This window comes from Giraffa tippelskirchi, chromosome 7, assembly GCF_054371585.1.
Source record: "Giraffa tippelskirchi isolate mGirTip1 chromosome 7, T2T-mGirTip1v1.2.pri, whole genome shotgun sequence".
Classification (NCBI taxonomy): domain Eukaryota; kingdom Metazoa; phylum Chordata; class Mammalia; order Artiodactyla; family Giraffidae; genus Giraffa; species Giraffa tippelskirchi.
Window position 1 is genome coordinate 98576855 of NC_137281.1, and position 22461 is coordinate 98599315.

A 22461-nucleotide genomic window follows, 5' to 3' on the forward strand; every position below is an offset into this window, starting at 1 on the left:
CCCTTTAATCCTGCAGGGCAGGCACGCCAGTAATTTACACACAGAAAAACTGAAGGCTCAGAGAGGTTATTCGACTTGCCTATGATCATTCAGCTAGTGGAGGCTGGAACCGAATCCAAATCCAGGTCTGGATCCAAAGTTTGTGTTTTTCCACTTCATGGGGCCTCTGCTGTGCTTCTTGTGTGATCAGAATGTCTCTTCGCTACCCCAAGAGGGAAAGGAAGTCCTGACAAAAGCTGGGGTCCCGGTCGGGGGTGGGGTGTCACTCATGAGGTCAGCGAGAAGCAAGTTGGGTGAAGCAAGTTGGGAATCTCTAATCTGTTAACAGACCCCCTTGCATTTTTACTACACCTTAGAAAAGACCAGCTTTCCTTTAAATGGTTTTATTAAAAACTGTACCAATTGATGGGGGCAAAGATATATACACATATATGCATGTGAAGAACACAAAGCCAAATATTCTGTACAGGCTTAGAAACAATGAATTCCCATTCCCTCCCTCTCTTCTCTTGTCTCTCTCCCAGAGGCAGAGCGCCGTGAACCCAGGACAGCTAACCTGGGAGGGACAAAATGCTACATTCTCACTAGGTCTCCCCCTCACAGCCCTTGTGGACCCAGGGATGGAGCAACCTGCTGGGCGATGCTCACAGAGCAGGGAGAGGCGCTGGTCTGCTGTGCAGAGAGAAGGGCAGCGCGGACTAGGAGCCTGCAAAGCTCCAAGCACCTTCAGCCCGAGAGGTTGATGCATCTATGAAGCACAGGGCTTGCTCTGCTGTTCCCTCAAGGCTCAAAGTGCCCACCAGCCTTGGACACCCACTGCTCAGTGTCCCCAGGAGGCTTCACAGGCTAATGAGTTAAGGAGTCAGCCTGAGTAGTCTCTCACCAAGGTGTCCCCACCCACACACAGAGGGACCCTGCAGCACCAATGTGCAGAAGCCCCCACAGAGCAGATGTGCCTGCTTCTGCCATCCCTCACTTGCCCCACCCCACTTCATCAGAACTCTCTGCATGCTAACCAGGACAATTACAGTGGCTCCCCAGCCCCTAAGTGGGGAAAGCCCTGGCTGGACCATGTCCCTCCTTGCCATGTCCAACCCATCCTTGGATGAGGCTGGGCCACTGGGGACAGAGAGACAAGTCAGCTGGGCCTCTCTGAGCATTCAGGACATGCCTGTCACATAAGCCCTCTGCTCTGGGAGCTTGAGGGAGGTGATCCTTGGACTAAGCAAGAAAAGGCCCCAGGGGCAGCCTTCCACCAGTCCAGGCTTTGAAGCAGGCAAAGATAGAGAGGCCCAGCTGAGTCCTGCAACTGTCTGAGTGAGTCAGACAGCTGGCCTGAGGGGGTTCCCTCCCTAGTTCTACCGCCTTCCAGAAGCCCCTACTCTGGGGTTCTTAATGAGAAGAGTTGTTTTGACCCTGAACATCAGGCTTCCCTTCCCTCCAGGGCAATTCCTACCAGGGAAGAGTTTCCAGTCCCTCTCCCGCACCCCACCCTCAGCAAACCACAAAAGCTCCACAAGTCTTCTGTCAGTTACAGGTCAGGAGCCAGGTCAGACTCTCCCTCCCTCTAACTGATTCTCCACCCCCTAACTGGAGACAGCCAAGCTCCTGGGGGTGGGGGCTGGGGAGAGGGAGCCCAGGGGGAGGGACGGGTCTCCTGAGGTTGAACTTGAGGAATGTTCAGACCAAGTCACCAGGCAGAGGGGGAAGAGGCCAGTCTAGATCACTACACCAATTAAAAACAGCCAGCCAGGAGGAACCCCTTCCTCCTGGGACTATTCTACCTGCTGGGTTCTGGCGGGAGGGGAAGGAGGGGAGTTTCACATTTGGTCCTGGCTTGCTTGGGATAGTGAATTAGTTCCTGGCTTCATGAAATATGGAGACAGTGCAGTCAGACCACCCTCCACCCGGCCCCACGTGCAATGTTCAACTGAGCTTCTCAGACTGTGGGCTCAGTTCTCAGGACAGGCCACTGGACATCCTGCTCGGCCCAGCAAGGTCTCTGAGGCTGATGGCTTTGCCTAGGCACCAAGGCCTGGACCATTTATTTGCTCTCTCACTCAGCTCACGTGGAAAGTCTGCTAAGAGGAGGTAAAGTGGCTGGTAAAAATAATCCTGTTTTCTTATGTGTGCCACTCGAGGTATACCGGCACCCTGCCGGTCACAGCCTTGGTCCAGGAGAGGGAGAAATAACACATGTCCCATGCACATCAAAAAAATGGTGTGAAGACCCACAGGGAAGGCTGGATTTCACAATGGTCAGCCTATCCCAGCACCAGTCTCCATGCCTGTTCCCTGGGTTCCTTCTTGTAAGAAGGAACCTATTTTCTTAGCAGACAAGCCATGGTACACACCCTGAGAATACAATTCTGGCCAAGAATAGGTAGGTAATACCTCTAGAATATCCAAGCAGAACAAAACCAAGGCTGATACACAGTTTGAAGTCCTTCTTCGAGCCATTGTGAGCTCATAGGGCACCTTTGTGCAAATTAGGAAAGGCCCCTTCCTGTAAGTGGACACAGCCCAACACTAGGGCATACAACTTAGTGAGCAGAGCATGGGCTAGATTCTAGCTTCCATCACCTTCCTCTGCCGGTGCCCTTGTGCAGTGAACAACCTGCCTGACCGTACATCCAGATCATTGTGTCCTTCAACGGTAACGAAGACCTCCTCTCTGCACAATCAGAGGAGCTGGGACTTGTTCAGATTTGAGAGTCTGCCCTGGACTCCTCCAGTTTCCTTGGGTAGCCCTGGGGTCTTCTCTGCCCAGGGAAGCCATCTTTTCTTCGGGCCTTGCTTCACCGTTAGCACCAATGTTAACTTCTCTCACATATACAAAAATGATAATTTAATTTCTAGGTGTCTGGTTAACAGATTCCCTGCATCTTTTCAGATTCCCCATGTCTGCTCTCAGAGCTGCCAGCCGGGCTGCTTTAAATTCTCTCCATTAGTGCCACAGCAGGGAGAGAAAAGGAGTTCAGAGGCAGCGGTGATCCTGCTGAGTTCCAGAGCTTGCCTTTCTTGCCTGGCTGGAAGCTGAAGGAAGACGGGAAATGTGCACCCAGCTTTGACAGTTCCTCACTCTAATCACTGTCTGTTACTCTAAAAGACACATTTCAGCTGACAAAGCCACTATGCTGGCTTCTTCCTGGATCCCACTAGGTGTGAGAAAGGAATGGGGTTAAAAGGGAGGAGGTAACTGGTTTCCAAGGAAACCAAGGGGTCTGGGTTCCTCTAGGGCTTACTCTTATGGGTGGGATGGCCGCCTGGTTTCCCAGCACCTCCACAGTCCGGTCCTGTCTCTTCCGGCCCTAGAGTGCTGCTGTTGGGGGTGGGACGCAGTCTGTTGGCTGGCTCTTTCAAAAGAAGACCTGACAAAGGCACAAGCTGCTGGCCACAGCATGTTGACTGGCTATTTGGCTCCTCCGTGGTTGACACCCAGCCAGTCCCGGGCAGCCAGAGTGGGCAGTGGTTCTGCACCTCAGGACCAATCCTGGGCTTCCAAGTGGGACCAAGGCAGATGTGAGGCCTACCCAGAAGTTTGGTTCATTTTTGCGGCACTTTTTGAGGGTCCATGGAGAAACCCAACCCTCCCTGAGGTCTGCTGGAGATGACAGGGGCTGGGCAAAAATCCCTGAGCCCTTGGGGCGGGCGATGGCTGGGCCCAATGAGAGCCCAGACATGGAGCTGGCTGACCGACCTATGAAGTTGCCACGCACAGCCGGAAAGTCCCTGGCTGAGGCCCTGGGGGGGGGGTTAAAGCAGTGTGACCACTCGGATAGGGGCTCCATTCACGGTGGAAGGCTGATAGGTTTGGTGGAACCACAAGTCTAATCCAGCCTCCTATCTCTTAAGTTCCTGTGGGAAAACTTCAGTCCACTCGTGGGAGAACATCACTACCTGGTCGTCTTCAACAACCGATGACAGAAGGATCTACTCGTCTGAGCCCTTGGGAGGTTCCACGTCAGACACACCAGCCTCTATTTCAACAGTGTTTGACAAAGGCCCCCACTCCTGGTCGAGGCCCTGAACGGGGAAAGAGGTCCTGCTTAGGTATGTCTTATGTACATAGAGAAAATTTTAAAATAAAAACACAAAACAACAACTTCACAAGACGCAGTATCAGTCCTCGCCGATGTCCTTCCATGGTGCCCATGCGAAGGGGGCAGCCCAGCCTCACCTAGGACCTGCCCCGTTCCTGTTCTGATCTCCATTCAAAGCGACGTTGTGTAGGAAGAGGAGGATCTGCCACCACACGCGATTTCGGTTCTGCTGGTGCTAAAAGAAAAAAAAACGATGTAACTCCTAAATGCGATCTTAGACAACAGCTTATCATTTCCAATGCAAAAGTTCAGATCCACACATCCCAGGGCAGCACTTTAATCCCATCAGGACAGCAAACTTGGGGGCATGGGGGATTTGGGGGAGTGATGAGAGAAGTGGCAATGAGGGGGAGATAGCAGAGTTCTCCATATACAATTGCAGTGTGAACGTTAAAAAGAAAAGACCAGGCTCTTTATGCACTGTGCACAAGAGGATTAAACTTTTTCCCCTGCTTGCAGGATTTTCCAGAGTTTAGCCAAGTGCTGCTTTTAATCAGATTGGCTCCTGAGCCCCTCAAACCTCAGCTGCACGAACAACAAACTTTTTTCAGAAAGAAAGAGAAGAAGTGCCCCCCTCTCTCCCCCAACTCCAAAGTTACACAGAGAACAAGGGGGAAAGAGGGGGAGCCTCCATCTGCAAGTGATTTGACACTGTGAAGGTCAAAGGGTTAATCTTCCATTTAAACCACACTGCTGAGGCAGCAAAAATCTGATTTCATCCAGTGCAAACACGCACACACACAGACACACACAGACACACACACACACACACACACACTTGGGCGCCTGCCCTCTCTCCCTTCCCAGCATCTTCAGCTCTGCGCTGCCCTTTTTATAGCTGCTCTTGACAGTAAGCCATAAATAATCCCTCTTGGAGCGCTTTCCTACTGACTAGAGCCAATTAAACGTTAAGCAAGAACATACTTGAAAACAAAACAAAAACAAAGAATGCACACTACTCTCTGGAGGTTATCCCAGGCCCTACTGTCAGGCAGCGAAGCTTGGGGCAAAGGTCAGGGGTCAGTGACTCAGAGGATTGTGGCTGGTGCCCCACCCACACAGGTACTGGCAGAGGCCCGGAGGGGACTGAGGGGTGCTGGGAGAGGCGGTCTTTGTTCTCTTTTTATCTGCCAGGGCAGGAGGACGAGGCTGGGGCCCACTCCACGGGGTTCTCAGTGGACAGGGGAATAAAAACCTAGTGTGCAAAAATATGAGCCAGCACAGAGGCTGGACTTGGACTGCTGCAGCGGCCTGGGCAGCAAGCACGTTTATGTGAGGTGTGCATGTGTAGGGGGAGCTGGAGCCCCTGCAGTCTTTAACCACAGCCCCGGCCCCCACCAGGCAACTCCCAGTCAGCTGAGAAGAGGCTAGAGTAAGTCAGTGGCAGAGTTGGAAAGTGAGCCCCCAGAGCTCCTGGATTCCCAGAGCTTCCCAGGGACATCAGGCCCTGACCCCCCTGACCTGTCCCCAGGCAACTGGGCAGGTTGCTGGGTTCCCTGTCACCCTGCCTGAGGCCACAGAGAGAGAGGAGAGGTGAGATGTCAACTGAGGCTGACCTCAGGGCCCTGCCATGTATCTGTATCCCCCCCACAGCCGCACCGTCCTTCTGTAGCAATAGCACTGCTCTTTTCCCTGCAGAAGAGGTGACTGGAAAACCCAGAAAGTTGGAGGCACGGCTCCTGCTAGAAAGGGGAGGGAAATCAGGGTGTGCCATAGAGTAGGCCTGGCAGACTTCGACTGGAGAGACTGATGGCTTCCTTGTGTTTTGTAAACAAAGACGAGTAAAAAGAGGAAACACACCAGGCTTAACAAAATCTGGTTAGAGTAAAGCAGCGTGAAAATGGACTCAGCTGCAAACCTGAAGACTCAGGCCTGCCGCAGCAGCTGGACAGAGCATCCCCTCCTCCTGTCTCCCCTCCCCAGCTGCTACCCAGGACAGGTGCAAAGGTCATGGGTGGAATAGGAGGAAAATCCAGGAAAAGACTGGTCTCTAGGGAGGCCAGTCTGCTGGAATTTAGAGGCTCTTCAGGTGCCTGTTTGAAAAGGCCAAGTAACAATAACAACCACGATCCAGTCACTGTAAACTGAGTGTGCTGGGTTCTGCTTTATGTCCTTGGCTCTCAAAGTGTGGTCCACAGACCAGCAGCTTCAGCATCAGCTGGGAGCTTATAAGAAACGTAGACGTGAAAAAAAAAAAAAAAAAGAAACGTAGACGTACTGAATCAGAATGCATTATTTTTTTAAGATTTTTTTTTATATGGGCCATTTTTAAAGTCTTTATTGAATTTGTTACAAGATCCCCAGGTGACTTTAACACACATTAGAGTATAAGAAGAACTGCTCTACACACATGAAGCTCCTTTGATCCTCTCAACAACCCTATGACACATGTATATATTATCATGCCCATTTTACAGATGAGATTATTCAAAGAGTTAGGAAACTTGGCCACGTAGCTAGTAAGTAGCAGGGACTGGGTTAAATACAGACCACCTGCTCCTAGAGCAATGTCCTTACTCATTACCACTGTGCTCCAAGTGCCACCACATACCTTTCTTTACACTAGAGCAGGCCCTCCACCTTCCCGTTCTCTAAATCGTCTCAAAACAACTCAATGGCCAAGGAAGGGAGATCACAGCTCTACGATTTGGGGCCTGGACCAATCCCATCTCTGTAGGCCTCAATCTCTCCCCACATTCCCCTAATGGAGGCCACTTGCCGCTCTGGGTAACTTCCTGGGCCCACAGTCTTTAAGGCAAGAAGGAATCTTCACTGTTATCATGGCGGGTTCTAGGGACCCAGAAGACAGTGGTATTAGACTGGAATGTGGAGACGTTGCTGGGAGACACAGACTGGCCTAGGTCTACAAGGGACCAGCCTTAGGAAGGACCTAGGTTCTGTGCCTCTGCCTAGGACAGGCCTCGGGGCTCCTGAATCAGGAAGGAGGCGTTCTAGGCAGTGGGTGGCTCCCTGGGGCCAGGAATCAGAGGACCTGGTAGGCTGGGGCCTGAGTCTTCCCTCTCCTCATAGGTGAAGTGCAGGTATGGTATTAGTGGTTCCCATACCTGCTGTGTCACAGAATCCACTGAGGTGCTATTGTAAATACAGAGTCCTCAAGTTCCGCCCAGAACAACTAGGGCAGAATCTTCAGGGAAGGGCCCAAGAATTTGTATATTGAAATGCTCCCCTGAGTGACATTTTTTAAAATCAGGATTAACATCTATTGTCTCTTTTAGTCATAAAAGTAACACATCTTAACTGTAGAAAAATTGGAATACAAGAAATTAGAAAGGAGAAAATAAAATCACTCATGATCCTATAGCCTAGAAGAAAACATTTCATGATTTGGTGTTTTCTTTAGTCTCTTTCAATCTCCTCCCACCAGAGTAATGATTTGGCGAAGCTGGAGGTTAATCCTGCCCAGGTGCTTCTAAGGCAGCCAGGCCACATAGGCATTTAGAAACCACTGAGGTGATTTCCAACCATAAAGCTTGGTGATTCGGAGTTTGTCACCCACAATCACCTTCAGGATTATAACTCAGAGCTCCAACAACTAAACCCAGTCAGCCTGGTCAAGGGTCTGGGTGGGCTTGGAGAACAAGCTGCCTAGTACAGGGTCAAGCTGGCTGCCCCAGGAGCCATAAGACACAGCAAGACCGGGGCCTGGGAAACCATCTATTGCCCCCGCAACCCTTTCTGCGAGCACGAGCAATGCCACACATACCCCACCCAGCCTTCTCCTGCCACAGGGCAAGCTCCAGAAGGCCCTCTTCTGAAAGGACATCAAATTGCCACACAGTAAGAGAACCAAAGAATGCCTTGATTATGAAGAACAAGGATAAATAAAATGTTTTTTAAAGCTTTTAAAAAAGGACATGACTAGAAAGGAAAGAAAAAGGACTTGAAGGGAGGCCAGGGAGAGAAAGAGTAAGAAGAAAGAAAATCAACATTCACTGAACAGGATGAGGTACACAAAGACACGGAAACACCAGAGCACATGGATCCTTCCAGGAGAGGGTGTGGGGGAGAAAGGGAGAAGGAAAGGGGGACCAGGAAAGAGTGCGCTTGGCCCCTGACTCTCAGGCACCTGGCATGGCACCTGGCACATCACCTGAGATCAGTGAGTGCTAACCCCTGGCACAAGGCTCAGCTCCCTCAAGCTGCTTGGGACCCCTCGAGTTTGGGAATCTACAAAGAATGAGGGTTCTCAGAATGCATAGCTAAGTTGTCCTCAGGGCAACTCAGAAGATGGGAAGGCTCAGAAGATGGGAAGCTGATGGGAATTTAAGTGTACACCAGAGCTCTCAAATTTGGCCCAGAAGGTAGGACCAAGGCGAGGAAGGCAAGAATCGAGGCGACTGACCCAAAGGAAGGGGTCCTCACGTGGTGGATAAAAATGCTCTCTTCAGTTAAGAGAGCACAACCAGGATGAGAGACCTGGGGTTCTCCTTTCAGCCCCAGTTTCCTTCTGTGGTCGGGGAATGAAGGCAGTCAGCTGACAAGTGTCGGAATCATCCCCACTGTGTGCAAGGCACTGTGACTGAATACCCGGTCATTCATCCTGGATGATGGGGAACATGTAGGGCACACAGTAGGTATTCAACAAGCACGCTGCACTGACTATAGAAAAGTCAGTGTTCCAAGATAACCTGCTTGTCTGAAGCTAGGAACAACTGATGTCTGGCCAGGTCTGAAGATGTACTTGAAGTGATAGGATCAGCCTCTTGCCTAGAGAGAGGCCCAACTATTAAAGGCTTTTTTATTTTTTTCAAGAGCTGGCTGCAGTGTCTGACAAGGTTGTATTACACATATCAAACTCTGTTTCATCCCACATGGCCTCTGCTCTAAGCACAAAGAGTGTTCCCTGCCCTACCCTGATAAGAATCTCCCTCCGTCTCTCCTGCTTGTATCCAATTCACACCCTCTGGGGACTCTGTGTTACCAGTGTACCAGATGCTCCAGCAGCAGCTAATTCACCCCAAAGAATTTGAGTAAGGAGCAAAGCTACACTGTAGCCCTGATTTCAAAGAACCACATAGGCAAAATGCAAACTGACCAAACAGGTCAGTTTATAACAGTCTCATACCTAGAATGCTTTCTTATCATCTCTTTTGCTCCTCACAAAAATCTGGGCCATAGGAAGGGCAGGTATTATTTTCAATCCCACTTTACAGATGGGGAAGCAAAGGCTCAGAAAAGTTACCCCTAATGTTAGTTGGGAGGGGGTGATTCAGATCCCTGATTCCAGGGCTGTGTTCTTTTACTAAAATATTATAGTGTATTACATTATGAAAATGATATTAACTGTTCAAAGAGAATCACCACCTAAATGCCCCCCCCTTAGTATGTTTAAAGAAACTGTTTCCAGATCATTAACTATTTAGTAAGGATGCTGTGGACTAGAAAGACAATAAACCTTTCAGAGGCAGAGCTAACTGAAGATCAAACAGAAATAAAGCAAAAACTGGTCTGAAATGTTAACTTCAGATGTTTCTCTGAAACCATGCTCAGTTTCTTTTAAAATATAGGGCAATACACCCTCTATAAAATGCCGTTTTCCTACCACACCTCTTTCCTTTCCCCATCAACTCTAAACCCACCATGGTGAGGCTGAAGCACAAAGACTTGCTGTTGACAACAGGAATACAGAGCTAAGGAAGACTTCAGGAAAATTCCACATAAAAGAAGTCAGAAAGATGTTTCTGTTTGATTCAGCAAACTTTTATCAGGTACCCAACTGAGCTAAGAGTTACGAAGGACACAAAGATAAGCAAGCTGTAAGCCTTGTCTTCAATTATTTTACAGTCTGAAGGGGAGAAAAGCAAGAACTCCGTTTCACAGGGGCAAAGCTGGGCCGGGGTGGAGAGTGGGAGCTCCATCAGATTCTCACCTTCTGGGCTGCACCTGCTGAGGAGCAGGGGTGGCTGATGGGAAGACCGTGGTTTTAGGATCAACAGTGTCACATGGGCATGCTATCCCACTTCTCGGAGCCCCGGCTTCCAATAAAATGGGGGTAATGAAGTGTCGAAGTACAAGTTTGCTGTGGTGCTTAAATGAGAGAAGTATCTGCAAAGCATGGGGCCAGTGGCTACCGGGAGCAGCTCTCCACTCCCTGGTGAGGACAAGGGAAACCTGGTCCAGACTCGATTTTGTGGAGCAATTCCCTCGACACCCTCAGCTCAGAGCACCTGCCCCAGGAGCACTATCTTCTAGGCATGCTCATGAAGTCCTGGGGGAATCCCTGACTTTTCACTCTGAGATGGGCCATGGCAGCCAGAGGCAGCCGGGTTCAGAATTCCAGGCTGCCAAGCTGGGCAAGGAATCCTGAGACCCCCAGGGCAGTGCCATGGGCCCTGTGGGCCTACTGTCCCAAATTGCTTTTGACCCAGACACCGAGGAACGAGCAACGTAGCAAAACGGAAAAGGAAAAAAATTCTCGCCAAGAGCTTCCTCAGCCCAGCCAGCAGCACTAACAGACGTTGAAGCCACCAGTTGCCACCATGGCAACACCAATTGCTTCTCCCAGAAGGGCAGCCTGGGCCCAGCTCAGTCCAAGATAGGAGGGCTTCCTCTAACATAAGTGGAGGCCACCGGCTTCAGTCCCTGGGGGTGGGAGATCGGGCTGTGCTTGCCACCCATGCCCCAGAGCCGTGGGTTGCCCCTCCATGGCCTGGAGACAGGAAGTACTGAGGCCCTGACCCAGCTTCCCCTAGGGATGGCTCTGTCTCCCCCAGTCTGAGAACACCTCCTTCAAATTACTGAGCAGCTTCTTAAGAACTCAGAGAGGAAGAGGAGTATGTGCGCTCTGGTCACAAGAGAGGGAGACATATATGGCTGATTCATATTGTTATAAAGCAGAACTAACACAACATTGTAAAGCAGCTATATTCCAATTAAAAAATAAATAATTATTTTTTAAAAGTGAGGGAGAGAGGGGACTGAGGAGGGAGCAGGTCCGTTGTGGGTCTACAAGGAGCGGGAGAAGGAACCCCCAAGGCTCTACCTCCCGACCTGAGGGCTTTGCAGCTGACTGTTCTCACCCCGTCCGGGGCCACTCCCTGGACGGGACGGGCAAGCCAAGCACCGAAGGCCAGACTTTTCTCCTCACCCCACACACTGGCTGTTTTTGTACTGGTCATGGAACATGCCCTCTTGGTTGCCAGACACAGATCAAAAGGCAAACCAGACTCTTTTCTTTGTCCTTCTTTTCTAATGCCTCCTCCAAATCCCTCCCTCCCATCACCCTCCCTGCCCCAGGGGAAAAAAAAAACAAACCCAAAGCCAACCCCATCCCCATGGCTTGCCTTGGTGGGGAGGGAATGGACTGTCCGGAACTACAAGGCCCTTCTCCTGGAAGAGAGAGTAGTCAGGTGCAGAGTTGTGTGGGGAACTCGGCTCTAGTCAGCCACGCTGATGACTCAGAAGCTAAATATAGCGAGCGATATAAACAGAGCCAGCCACAGAGCAAACACAGGGCCCCCAAGCCCCAGCACTGGCTCTCACGCACAGCACTCTCCACCGCCCCTCCCCCAGCCTCACTCTTCCCCAGGCACTGTCCGAGGGGCACCTCCCACCCTGGGGCTGGCTCCTAGGGACCCTTCTTACCCTAGAGAGAATCTCTGGGGCTCCTGCCCTGGGCTTCCCCATCTAGAGCCTGAACAACTTTTCTAGGCATAGTCTGAACTGCAGAAAACCACTCACCAACAAGGAGAGCATCCCAAAGGGTCAGGAAGCAGTGAGGGGCTCCCTGAACAAAAGATCCAGGCTGCTGGCAGAGAAGCCACTAGTTAATAAACCAAGAAAACACCAGCTCAGGTACAAGTTCCAAAAGAGCTCCCCAAGAACTCCAAAACCAGGTCCAAACAAAATCCTAAAACCCATTTTCAAAAGTGTTAAATTGTCTAGGCATTAATAGTTATTGTGTGTTAGTTGCTCAGTCGTGGCTGACTCTTTGCGACCCCCTGGACTGTAGTCCACCAGGCTCCTCTGTCCATGCGATTCTCCAGGCAAGAATACTGGAATGGGTTGCCATTCCCTTCTCCAGAGAATCTTCCCAACCCAGGGATTGAACCCAGGTCTTCTGCATTGTGGGCAGATTCTTTACTACTGAGCCACCAGGGAATTAATAGTTAAACATACTACAATTTCCAAAGGGCTTTCACATCAACTCTGTAAGGTGTGTATGAGAAACTGAGGCTCAGATAAGTTAGTTACATGATTTGCCTATGAACACAGAACTCATAAGGGACAGAGCTGGGATTTGAACCAGACTTTGTGTCTAACTCCAGGATCCTTTCTCTGACCTTGCAACTAAAGATGGTTTCCACTGAGTGGCTGAAATTTTTGTCAGATCTCATTTTCCATAAAGTCTAATTACTATTCAGGGAATTTCCAAACCTGACTCTTCTGAATGGAGCCACTCCTGGTCCAAGTGAAAAAGCCATTTCCAACAAGAATTTCAATTCTCCTGTAGCTTTACTCACTCAATGGTCTCCAGTAGCCACTTTTTTTAAAAAAAAAGGATTCTTGGCTTCTTAACACTGCCCAGAAATACCCCACAAAGTTCAAGATGGTGCCATTGGGACAGGAGACTTTCCTAAGGGGAGAGGACACCAGCTTCTCTCCATTCTTTGACTAATGCTGGAGGAGACCATGGCAGGGGGAATGGAAAGAAGCTGGGACTCACCTTCTGGGCCAGAGGAGCCCCTGAGCACAGGGAGGAAGCAAACCTGTACAGCCATGTTCCCTGAAGAAGCTGGACAGACAAGAAACACCAAGGCACCATCACAGAGCCAAGGTCAAGGTAGGCTAAGGTCACCAGACCACCACAGATCACGTGTTGCAGCTAAGCTAAGCTCACAAAGGAGCAAAGAGGGGAATCTTTCACACCTGACCCAGCCAGAGGAAGTTAGGGGTGTGTGACCAAGTTTGGAAAGGCTTTTTATCTCCACTCACTCTGCCACCAACTCTCTTGCTGCTTTGGAGACCAAAAGCATTGACAGCAAGCACAGCTTCTGTCTCCAATCCTTGCCCATTGGTCCAGAGAAGCCATCCTGAACAGATCACTTGGGTAGTCAGGCTAGACCTCCATCTAGCAAGCTCCTCGAAAAACCTGCTAGGAGGGTTTACAGCCCGCAATAACCAGCACCAGGGGGAATTTGGAGCATGTTGCCTTTAGGGTCATGCTGACACACTCACTTTGTCATAATGCCATCCTATAATGCACTACCATCCTCACACCCTTCCCTGTGCTCTACATCTCCTAGGGCTTCCCCTCATATAGAAAAAGAATAACTGGAAATGACCGTCAGTCCAGTGGTTAAGATTCCATGCTTTCACTGCTGAGTGCATGGGTTCAATCCCTGGTTAGGGAATTAAGATCCCGCAAGCCTGATGAGGCCAAAAAAAAAGAATAACTGAGGTCCCTAACCAGGGACAAAAGGCAGGAGCTTCACCTTCCCTACCAGACTCGGGGACCCATGGCCACTGTCTGGCCCTGGGACACCATCCCAGACCTGAGAAGAGAGGAGATGGCCAGGCCCCTTCAACCTTCTTACTGTGTCTTGAGTTGTCTTTCCTGGTTATCTAAACTCAATCCACAATGAATGGAGATTGATCATCATTCCCCTAGGAGAAATGTACAAGGACAAGCCCCATAAGTGAATAGCTTGGAAAGCAATTTCTCTGAACAGGGCAGGCGGAAGGGAGCCCACGGGAGGCAGCTCTGCTTAGGGACTAGCTGGACAGGTGGGCTGGAAGATGTACTTGTCAGTGCAAGAACAAATGTGGGGGATGATCAGGATTATAGAGACAAAGGAAACAAGCATTAAAGAATACCTACCGTGTGCCTGGAACTCTCATAGGTATTTTCTCACTGAATCTTCATGATCAAATTCTGTGACATTAGGTCTAATTTACAGAAGAGGAAATAGGCTCTGCCAGATCAAGTGACTTCCCAGTGGCTGGTAGCTGGTAGAGCTGGCATTCAAACCTGGGCCTTCAGACTTTGTATCTGAAGCTTCGAGACTTAACCCTAAATTACTTCCACCCCTGTGCCTCAGTGTCCTGCTTGCAAAGATGAGGGGAAGGAATAGGGAAAGAAGATAAAGGATAAGAATGTAAGAGTGACAACAGTTTTGTGTGGATATGAGATATCTAGACGTTAGTTTATATTGTAATCAAGTTCAGAAAATAACTCACTTCTTAAAACTAGCTGCTAAAAGGCCCTACATATGCCAGCACTCCATCTGCCCATGGCCATGATCCCAGTCCTTCCCACAGAATGGGCTCCCAGGGAAGTGAGCAGGGTGAGTGGGGAGGAGGGGGATAAAAGTAAGAAGACTCCCATGGACAAAAAGCCTGGCTCTTTGCAATGGAAAATTTGGGAAAACCAGCTCTAGGCCTCATTGGCCGGCCTCCTGCCACTACACGGTAGGAGAAGGTAGCTGGCTGGATGGTGAGGGGCACAGGGAAGTCAGGAGCCAGCAGTGGAGGAGGTGCAGAGCTGGGGAGACTCTCCTCTAGCTCTCCTCCCACTCTGTGGCTCTGCCCCTCCTCCTCCCAAGCTGAACCAGGCCCTCGGAAGAGACAGCTCTGCACTGGGGTCAATGATGCCAAACAGCAAAGGGTAGGGTCAGACCTTGGGATCAGGGCCAGCTTCTCCTGTGTGGGACTGAGTTGGGAAGAAATGGCCCTGGGCTGAGTTCTAGTCCTGTGCCAGGGCTCAGCTGGGCAAAGGCCTCTCAGCCTGCTACCAAGCCTATAAGGGCTCACCAGTGGATGGTGGAACATTCTGGGAAACAACTGTTGAGAGAGATCAGGTCTAATGGGAATGCAGAAAACTGCTTTCCAGGTAGTCCCCCAGGTGAGTCCAGGAGACCCAGAGCCACTGGGTCCTCTATCAGTTGTAGCACTGGGGCTAGCAGCTGCGAGCTCAGGCCAACCACAGGCCTACACAACCAGAGTAAAGTGAATGGGTAGGAAGAAGGCCAAGAGGCAGAAATCAAGAATCAGAGTGGACTAAGGGAAAACCCTAAGCCAAGTTTCCACAGAACAATCAAAGGAGGGAATAGGGGCTGGGGCTTGGAGCCAGAGAAGGCAGCCAGGCTGCCTTATTATCTAAGCATAGGGCCACCCTCCCTTCCTGAGGGATTGGGGGACCCACCAGGACCAGGTCTAGCCCCAGGTTTCCCTCAGAACCCCTTGGCAGAGACTCTCACCTTGGCAGAGACTAACCCCTTATGGCTGGATCTCTGGAAACCTAAACTCAATTTCTGTCTCCCCACCCTACCTCCTGCCAGGTGCAGGCCATGCTTTGGTCCTCAAGTCAAACCTATTATCAATAGCTCTCCTCTGGTCCCCTGAATTTCCCCATCTAACCTCAGGGTCTGCCCAATCATGGTGGATTAATTATTCTCTTGATTTCCTGATATACAGTCAGATATAGATATGCACACACACACACACACACACAGCCGATTAGGCAAGGACACTGTCCCAGACACACTGTCACTCACACACACACACACACACACACACACAGCCGATTAGGCAAGGACACTGTCCCAGACACACTGTCACACACACACACACACAGCCGATTAGGCAAGGACACTGTCCCAGACACACTGTCACACACACACACACACACACACACACACACAGCCGATTGGGCAAGGACACTGTCCCAGACACACTGTCTCACACACACACACACACACAGCCGATTAGGCAAGGACACTGTCCCAGACACACTGTCACACACACACACAGCCGATTAGGCAAGGACACTGTCCCAGACACACTGTCACACACACACACACACACACACACACACACACACAGCCGATTAGGCAAGGACACTGTCCCAGACACACTGTCTCACACACACACACACACACACACACACACACACACAGCCGATTAGGCAAGGACACTGTCCCAGACACACTGTCACACACACACACACACACACACACACACACACACACACACAGCCGATTAGGCAAGGACACTGTCCCAGACACACTGTCACACACACACACACACACACACACACACACACACACACACACACACACACACACACACACAGCCGATTAGGCAAGGACACTGTCCCAGACACACTGTCACACACACACACACACACACACACACACACACACAGCCGATTAGGCAAGGACACTGTCCCAGACACACTGTCACACACACACACACACACACACACACACACACACACACACACACACACACACACACACACAGCCGATTAGGCAAGGACACTGTCCCAGACACACTGTCACACACACACACACACACACACACACACACACACACACACACACACACACACACACACACACACACACACACACACAGCCGATTAGGCAAGGACACTGTCCCAGAGGCAGGGAATGTGTTCATTTCCAGGTGGCATGACTTCGCTTCAGTGGTGGTTGTACTAGCAGGGATCCAGCCTCAGGCTCCTCTCCCCGCCTTGGCAGCCATCCAGAATGTCAGCCCAGGGAGGAAGGGTTAAGTGCCCAGGGGCCGGGCCAGACTGCTGCTGCAGAGCCAGGCAGCCTCCAGCCCGAGGCACGGAGGGCTCCTCCACACGAGCCCGCCAGCCGCTGCCTTTGTTGACGGGCTCTGCCACAAGCTCCACTGACACGCGATGCTCCGCCCTGGCGGGCTGGTGCCAGGCTGCCCGCCGAGCACCCTGTCGCTGGTCTGGAGAGACTCTGAGGTACACACTCTCCAGAGTCCCAGCCCCGGTTTCCAGACAGAGACAATGAGGAGCGGCCTCCCCAGCTGGAAAGAGTCAGGTTACAACCGGTTCCACCACTTTCCCCAACTCAGACCCATCCAGACCTTGGTTACCCATTTCCCACTGCACCGCAGCCAGGTACCTCCGACTGTCCAGTTTTCCTCAGCACCATGAAAATCTTCCCCTTAGGTCTGCAAGGGACCATCTCCCACTGATGAACTCAGTAAGAGATAGTGTCAAGTCAAGGCTGCAAGAAGCTATGCCATTCTCTGGAAGAGATCGGAGCATTTCCCAGGGGCCTGAGCTGAAAGTGGGCAGATAAACAACTTGGATCTCAGAGGTGAGAGCAAGAGCACTCATTCAGCCGGGCCCATTCTCGATTTCCAGTCCATGAGAATCACGGTAACATGGGGCCTTAAACGTGGGGCCTGGCAGAAACAGAGTTGCTGAGGCAGGCCCCAGCCCTGTAGCCCCAGGAGATGCACACCACCTCCCCCCCCAAGCCCTGGTGCCTACTTGCTGCATATGAAGCCGATGGAACTGGTCTGCAATGCACTGGAGTTTTCGGGCAATCTGTATCTCTGCTCGATGTTGCCACTGCCCTTCAGGGGGTTGCTCACCAAGGGGCAAGCCTGCAGGGAAACTGGCAGGAAGGGGGAGCCGGTAGCCAGCATTGCCTGCAAAGACAGAGGGCCCACATCTCAGCAAGCTCCATCACTGCCCCATCTTCCCCATGCCTGCCACCCCTGGTCAAGACCCGGGGTCAAGGGTAGACTCTAGTATGGGAAGGGAGAGGAACTGAGCCTGCCTTTCTCAGGGCACTCTGCCAAATGTGGACAGCCTGACTTGCCTGCTGCCCGAGAGTATGAAAGCTGATGCCAGGCTTCCCTTCAGCCCTCTCTTCACTGGCAGTGCCATGGCAAAGGTAATAAGTGTGGCTGAACTTGCCAACCTTCTGTCATTATTTACCCAGCTACGCTTGACCACAATTTATTATTCATTATTCATATAGTAGTAGCAGGCTGAAGCTCTTCTCTAGAAAAACGTTGGAGGCAGCTCTCCAGAGATCCTGAGTTGAGCAGGGCGAGGGACAGGGAAAGAAAATCAGAAAGTAACCTCACTTTTTAGTGTAGCAGAGAAAGGCTGGTTTCAGGCCCTGAAGCTCTGGGCTGTGGCACAAAAACATAGGGAGAGAAGACTCCTCTGAGCCACAGATTAGCCAAGTTCCTCTATGGAGCCAGCCCGAGGCCAGACATCTAGACCTGCTCTCCTCACTGACCAAGTGCTGGCCACCGAGCTGCCACTAGGGGCGCCCGCCTACTCCCGTCTTTCCCTCCTCCTGGCCTGACGGTCTTATCTATCTTCTCAGACTCCTGCCAGAACTACTTTGCCTGAATTGTCCTACAGGACAGCTCCATCTGGGAATAACTGCAGCATCTCCTCAACCCGCTCCGTCAGACCCAGCAAGACAGCCTCTGAACCATTCCCTTCCCTCCATAAGCTTTGTGCTAAATGAAGAACACTGGCTATCTAACCCTGCACTTTTGCCAGAGGAGGGCAAACTGCTAACAAAACCAACCACTGAAGCCCACAAATGAAGGGGTCTTATCTGACTGAGCCTTGGAAACAGCCCCTTTGCCGGCATTGAGCCTAGGCAGGCCCAACCTCTTTCTCCAGTTCCCCTTCCAAACACAGAAAGTCCCAAGTGACAACCGGGGCGGGGGACCTTCTGCCTCCAGGAAACTTCTCTCCCAGAACAAGCTGGGTTTTCCCCTTCAGTGTCAACAGCGAGTCACAGATCCCCCAGCCTTCTCCAGGGCAACACTAGCCACTTTACGGAAGGTACATCACTATTACGACACAAAAGGCTGGGCCACTCAACAGGCCACAATATGTAAAAGCCAAGACCCAGGTACCCTTCTTCCAACCCAAGGAGACACCATGGACCCAAGGATCCCTCCAGGAAGGGACAAATGAGCAGAAAAGAATGGCAAGACAGTCTGTCCTGCTTGTGGCCTGAGGAACACAGGCAAGAAGCAGTATATGAGCAGAGAGACAGCAGGTGAAGAGTTGAGGGATCAATAGCCCCTGCTGCTCAATTTGGGGAAGGAAATAGCAAAGAGCAGGTTTGGGGAGGGAAAGTCCCCTCTTTTCCCCCAGTCTCTGAGGGAGGAGTCCTGAGGCTAAGAGCACTCACCATAAAAGAGTCGCTGGGGCTCCTCAGTCACCCCACAAGGCAGCATGACACCCTGGCTCGGGGAAGCTGGGCTGAGAGTCTGGGTAGCCTTGTCTTCCTGGCTGGTGGGTCGAAGCCCAGGGCCACAGCAGTGCGTGAGAGGGAAGAGCTGCAGACGGCTGAGGGGGCAGTCCAGCTGGCTCTGGGCAAACAGGTCAGCAGGGAGCAAGCTCCTGGGCTGGGTCCCCGGCTCCCCATCCTCTGGCTGGAATACGTCATCTTCCAGCTCCTCCACACACTGGGGTGGCTCCATCTCCCCTGTGAGGGTGCAATGCAGGCATCCGGGAGGCTGCCCCCACCCAGGCTCTACCTGGAAGGACTTCCCTCCCTTTCCTTTTTATGTGGAGAAGTGGGCTCAGGCAATGATGACAGTCAACCCTACAGATAAAGCATTGCCAAGGGTGACAACCCGCCCCCAAATGTGGGCTGCCTTGCAGTTCTGGGATTCTCCATGTTTCTTCCCCGCACCCACTTGGAGCCACTTTCCCCTCAGTCTCCTCTTCTGACCCAGGCTGGTCACAGTCACACAGCTGGACTGCTACTGACTCTCAGCCATAGCAGGGGTATGGTCAGCTGCTACAAGCATGGAGGGTACCTGGAGAAATGTCAACAAGACTAGCCTCTGTGAGTGGCTGTGGGAGGGCAGAGGGCGCTGTGACTGGCTGTACCCACAGTGCTCACCACACACACACCCCCTTGCTGGCCTGAGGAGTAACCATCAAGTTCTCATCTTAGTCTGAGCAGAGCTCCAGGCTGGGCAGCAAAAACAAAAGCCAGCAATCCTAGCCCGGCCAGGTTCCCTCCAAACCTGCTAAGCCCCGCCCAAGACTCTAGTCTCCACCCGCTGCTTGCTCAACACAACAAACAGGCTCAACGATGTGGTAAGAGTGTGTCCTGGGAGAGAGAGGGGGAGAAAAACCCAAGTTAGTCATCGCAGCTGCCCTCTCAGCAGAGTAGAGCTATCTGCCTACCACAGCTTAGCCGAGAGGAGAGGTCCGGCATCCAGCAAAGTGCCCAGAATTCCCCAGTGTAGTGTGGAGTCACTAATCTCCACAACTTCAAATCCTTCCCCACAGCCTACCATTCCTGCCAGCACCAAACCTGAGACGGGTACAACCTGCCTCATAGAAGGAAGTGAAATTCAGCCCTCTCTCTGTGACCTCACTTGCTGCCTGAACTCAGGTTGTTGATATGAGTTTCTTGGTGATATAAGTTCCACTTGCTCCACTTGATGGCTCTTGGAAGTATGAGCTTGGAGTAACCCAGCTTCTTGCGCTCAAAGTCAGTCCCCCATACACACACCAGGAACCCCTCAGGGTCCCTGGGGCAGTCAGAAAAGCAACCACCTGAATGGTTAAGGATACGGAGAGATGGTGTTTGTCACTGCCAGAGTCAATTAGAGGTCCCCTGGGAATTCTGTCTTCCAGTCTCGTGCCCTTGAAGAACAAGCCAAATGGTCTGGGGGTTGGTAAAGTACTTAGAAGAATCTCAGTTAATTCAAGAATCTTGGCTTTCTCAAATGCAAGCTTTCTTTAAGGTGCCTGCTTCAACTCTCCCTCCATCCCATCCTGTCCTTGAGCTATCTATAGTCCCTATCCTGTCTTCCCTGGACTCAAGGAGATGACCACTTGGATGGCAAAAAAAGGCACATGGTGTTCTTGGGACAATGTTTTTCTAAAAGGTGTGAGAGAACTAGTTTATCAGCGCCAGGAAACAAAGCATCCTGCAGAAAGGACCAAGCACTGTCCTGCCAGTCACCTGGCAGGGGCTGCCCTCCTGCCCTTCCACCTCCTCTATGCAAGCTGGCAATCCCAACCTAAGATGGGGCCCTCCAAAGCCAATAGCAAGCAGCAGTCATTGTCTTGGCTTTTCCTTTGAAGCTTATCACCTCCCCCACCCCCTCCCAGCAAAGCCCCAAAGTTCAGCCCTTGCCTGCACTGGATGGTGGGGGAGGTGCAGCCAGAGGGTGTGGCTCTGCCAGCCTAGGGGGACCCTTCCCACTCTCCACAGGAACTACACATGGCTCTTCTGCAGGTGGGAGCCTTCGGAGGGGTGCTGGGCAAGATCAAGTGCAAACTGGGATACAGTAAAGAGACTTCTTCTCCCCTTCCCCTGAGCTGAAGAGGTGGTGTCCAAACGGGCAGCAGGAGGGCACTTCCTAAGTGCACTACCAGAGACGTAGTTAGTAAGGAGACCTAAAACCTGCTGGAGCCATCCCTGCCCTTAAGGACGCTAACAGGGATGCTGAACTCAGACTCCTCTTCCTCCTAGAAGAAGGCAGTAGCCAAACATTCTGAACCTCTTCGAGGGCTAAAATCTGGGAACGCGCACACACACACACACACACACACACACACACACACACTCACGCACTCACACAACACACAGCAGACCTGGGTGACTCCAGGGGAGAATCTCGGCCTCCGAGTCGTGATGCCAGGGTTCCGTGCCAGGATCCAGCGTGACGAGCACTCGGGGGCTTGGCGCCCAAACACAATTGGGAAGGAGGGGGAAAAGCCCAGCTGTTAAGGAGAGGAGCCTTCAGACTCCGCAGGGATGTAGGACGTCCCACAACTCCCTGCCCTACCCCAATGTCAGACCCAGAGACCGGGCCATTCTCGGGCGCCCGGATCTGCTGAGCGGGGAAGCGCAGGTTCCCCTGCCCACCTGGACCCAAGTCATTGGAGACTCAAATGCTACTAGCCCCGCATTCCTTCGTGGAGCAGCGCACCTACATGTGGGTTCTGTACCCTGTTCCCACACCCCAGTGCCCCAGTCCATGGTCACTCCAGACGCCCGCAGCCCAACCCTTCCCGGGCCCCCAAGCGCAGCGCGATCCTCTCCCCACTTCCCCAAGGAGGTGAGATCCAACTCCGCCCGGCCCTTGGCCGCCCAGGCGCTCACCGGGCAGCAGCGGGCGGCGGGAGGCGCGGGCAGGGGCGGCGGCGGCAGGAGGCGGGCAGGCTCGGGTGGAGGCCACTCTGCACCGCGCGGTATTGTTTCCAAAATACGCCCGCTCGGGGCATCCCGCAAACAGCTGATGAGGCCCCGCCTCCGGAGCGTCACACGGATGGCTGGCCAATGGAGAGTGGAGCCAGAAGTCCCGGGCTGGGCGGCTGCCAGGGACTGTCATGATTGTACGAACCTTCCCTTGGAAACATTGCAAGGGACCGAGCCAAATTCCGACCTCCGCCAGAAACGCAATTGGAGCGCTGTCGCCCACGCAGATTCGGTTCCTGACACGAACTTTGGAAGCACTCGAGAGCCCTTTAGTCCTCCCTATTAGGAGGGAGATAGGGGGCGCCAAAGTGATTTTTGTCTTCTCTTTCATGGGTATGGTCTGGATAATTTCGGCG

General features: G+C 52.0%; 1 protein-coding gene across 1 annotated transcript; it reads right to left on the reverse strand.

Annotated features, from left to right (window-relative positions):
• Positions 1–367: 367 nt before the first annotated feature.
• On the reverse strand, positions 368–22109 carry BMF (Bcl2 modifying factor). The gene is made up of 6 exons (XM_081507166.1): positions 22010–22109; positions 21499–21627; positions 19067–19363; positions 17386–17546; positions 4181–4278; positions 368–4026 (listed from the first exon to the last, which is right to left on the reverse strand). The coding sequence occupies exons 3-6, from the start codon at positions 19356–19358 to the stop codon at positions 3981–3983; spliced, it is 597 nt and encodes a 198-aa protein (XP_081363292.1). The 5' UTR covers positions 19359–19363; positions 21499–21627; positions 22010–22109; the 3' UTR covers positions 368–3980.
• Positions 22110–22461: the final 352 nt, after the last annotated feature.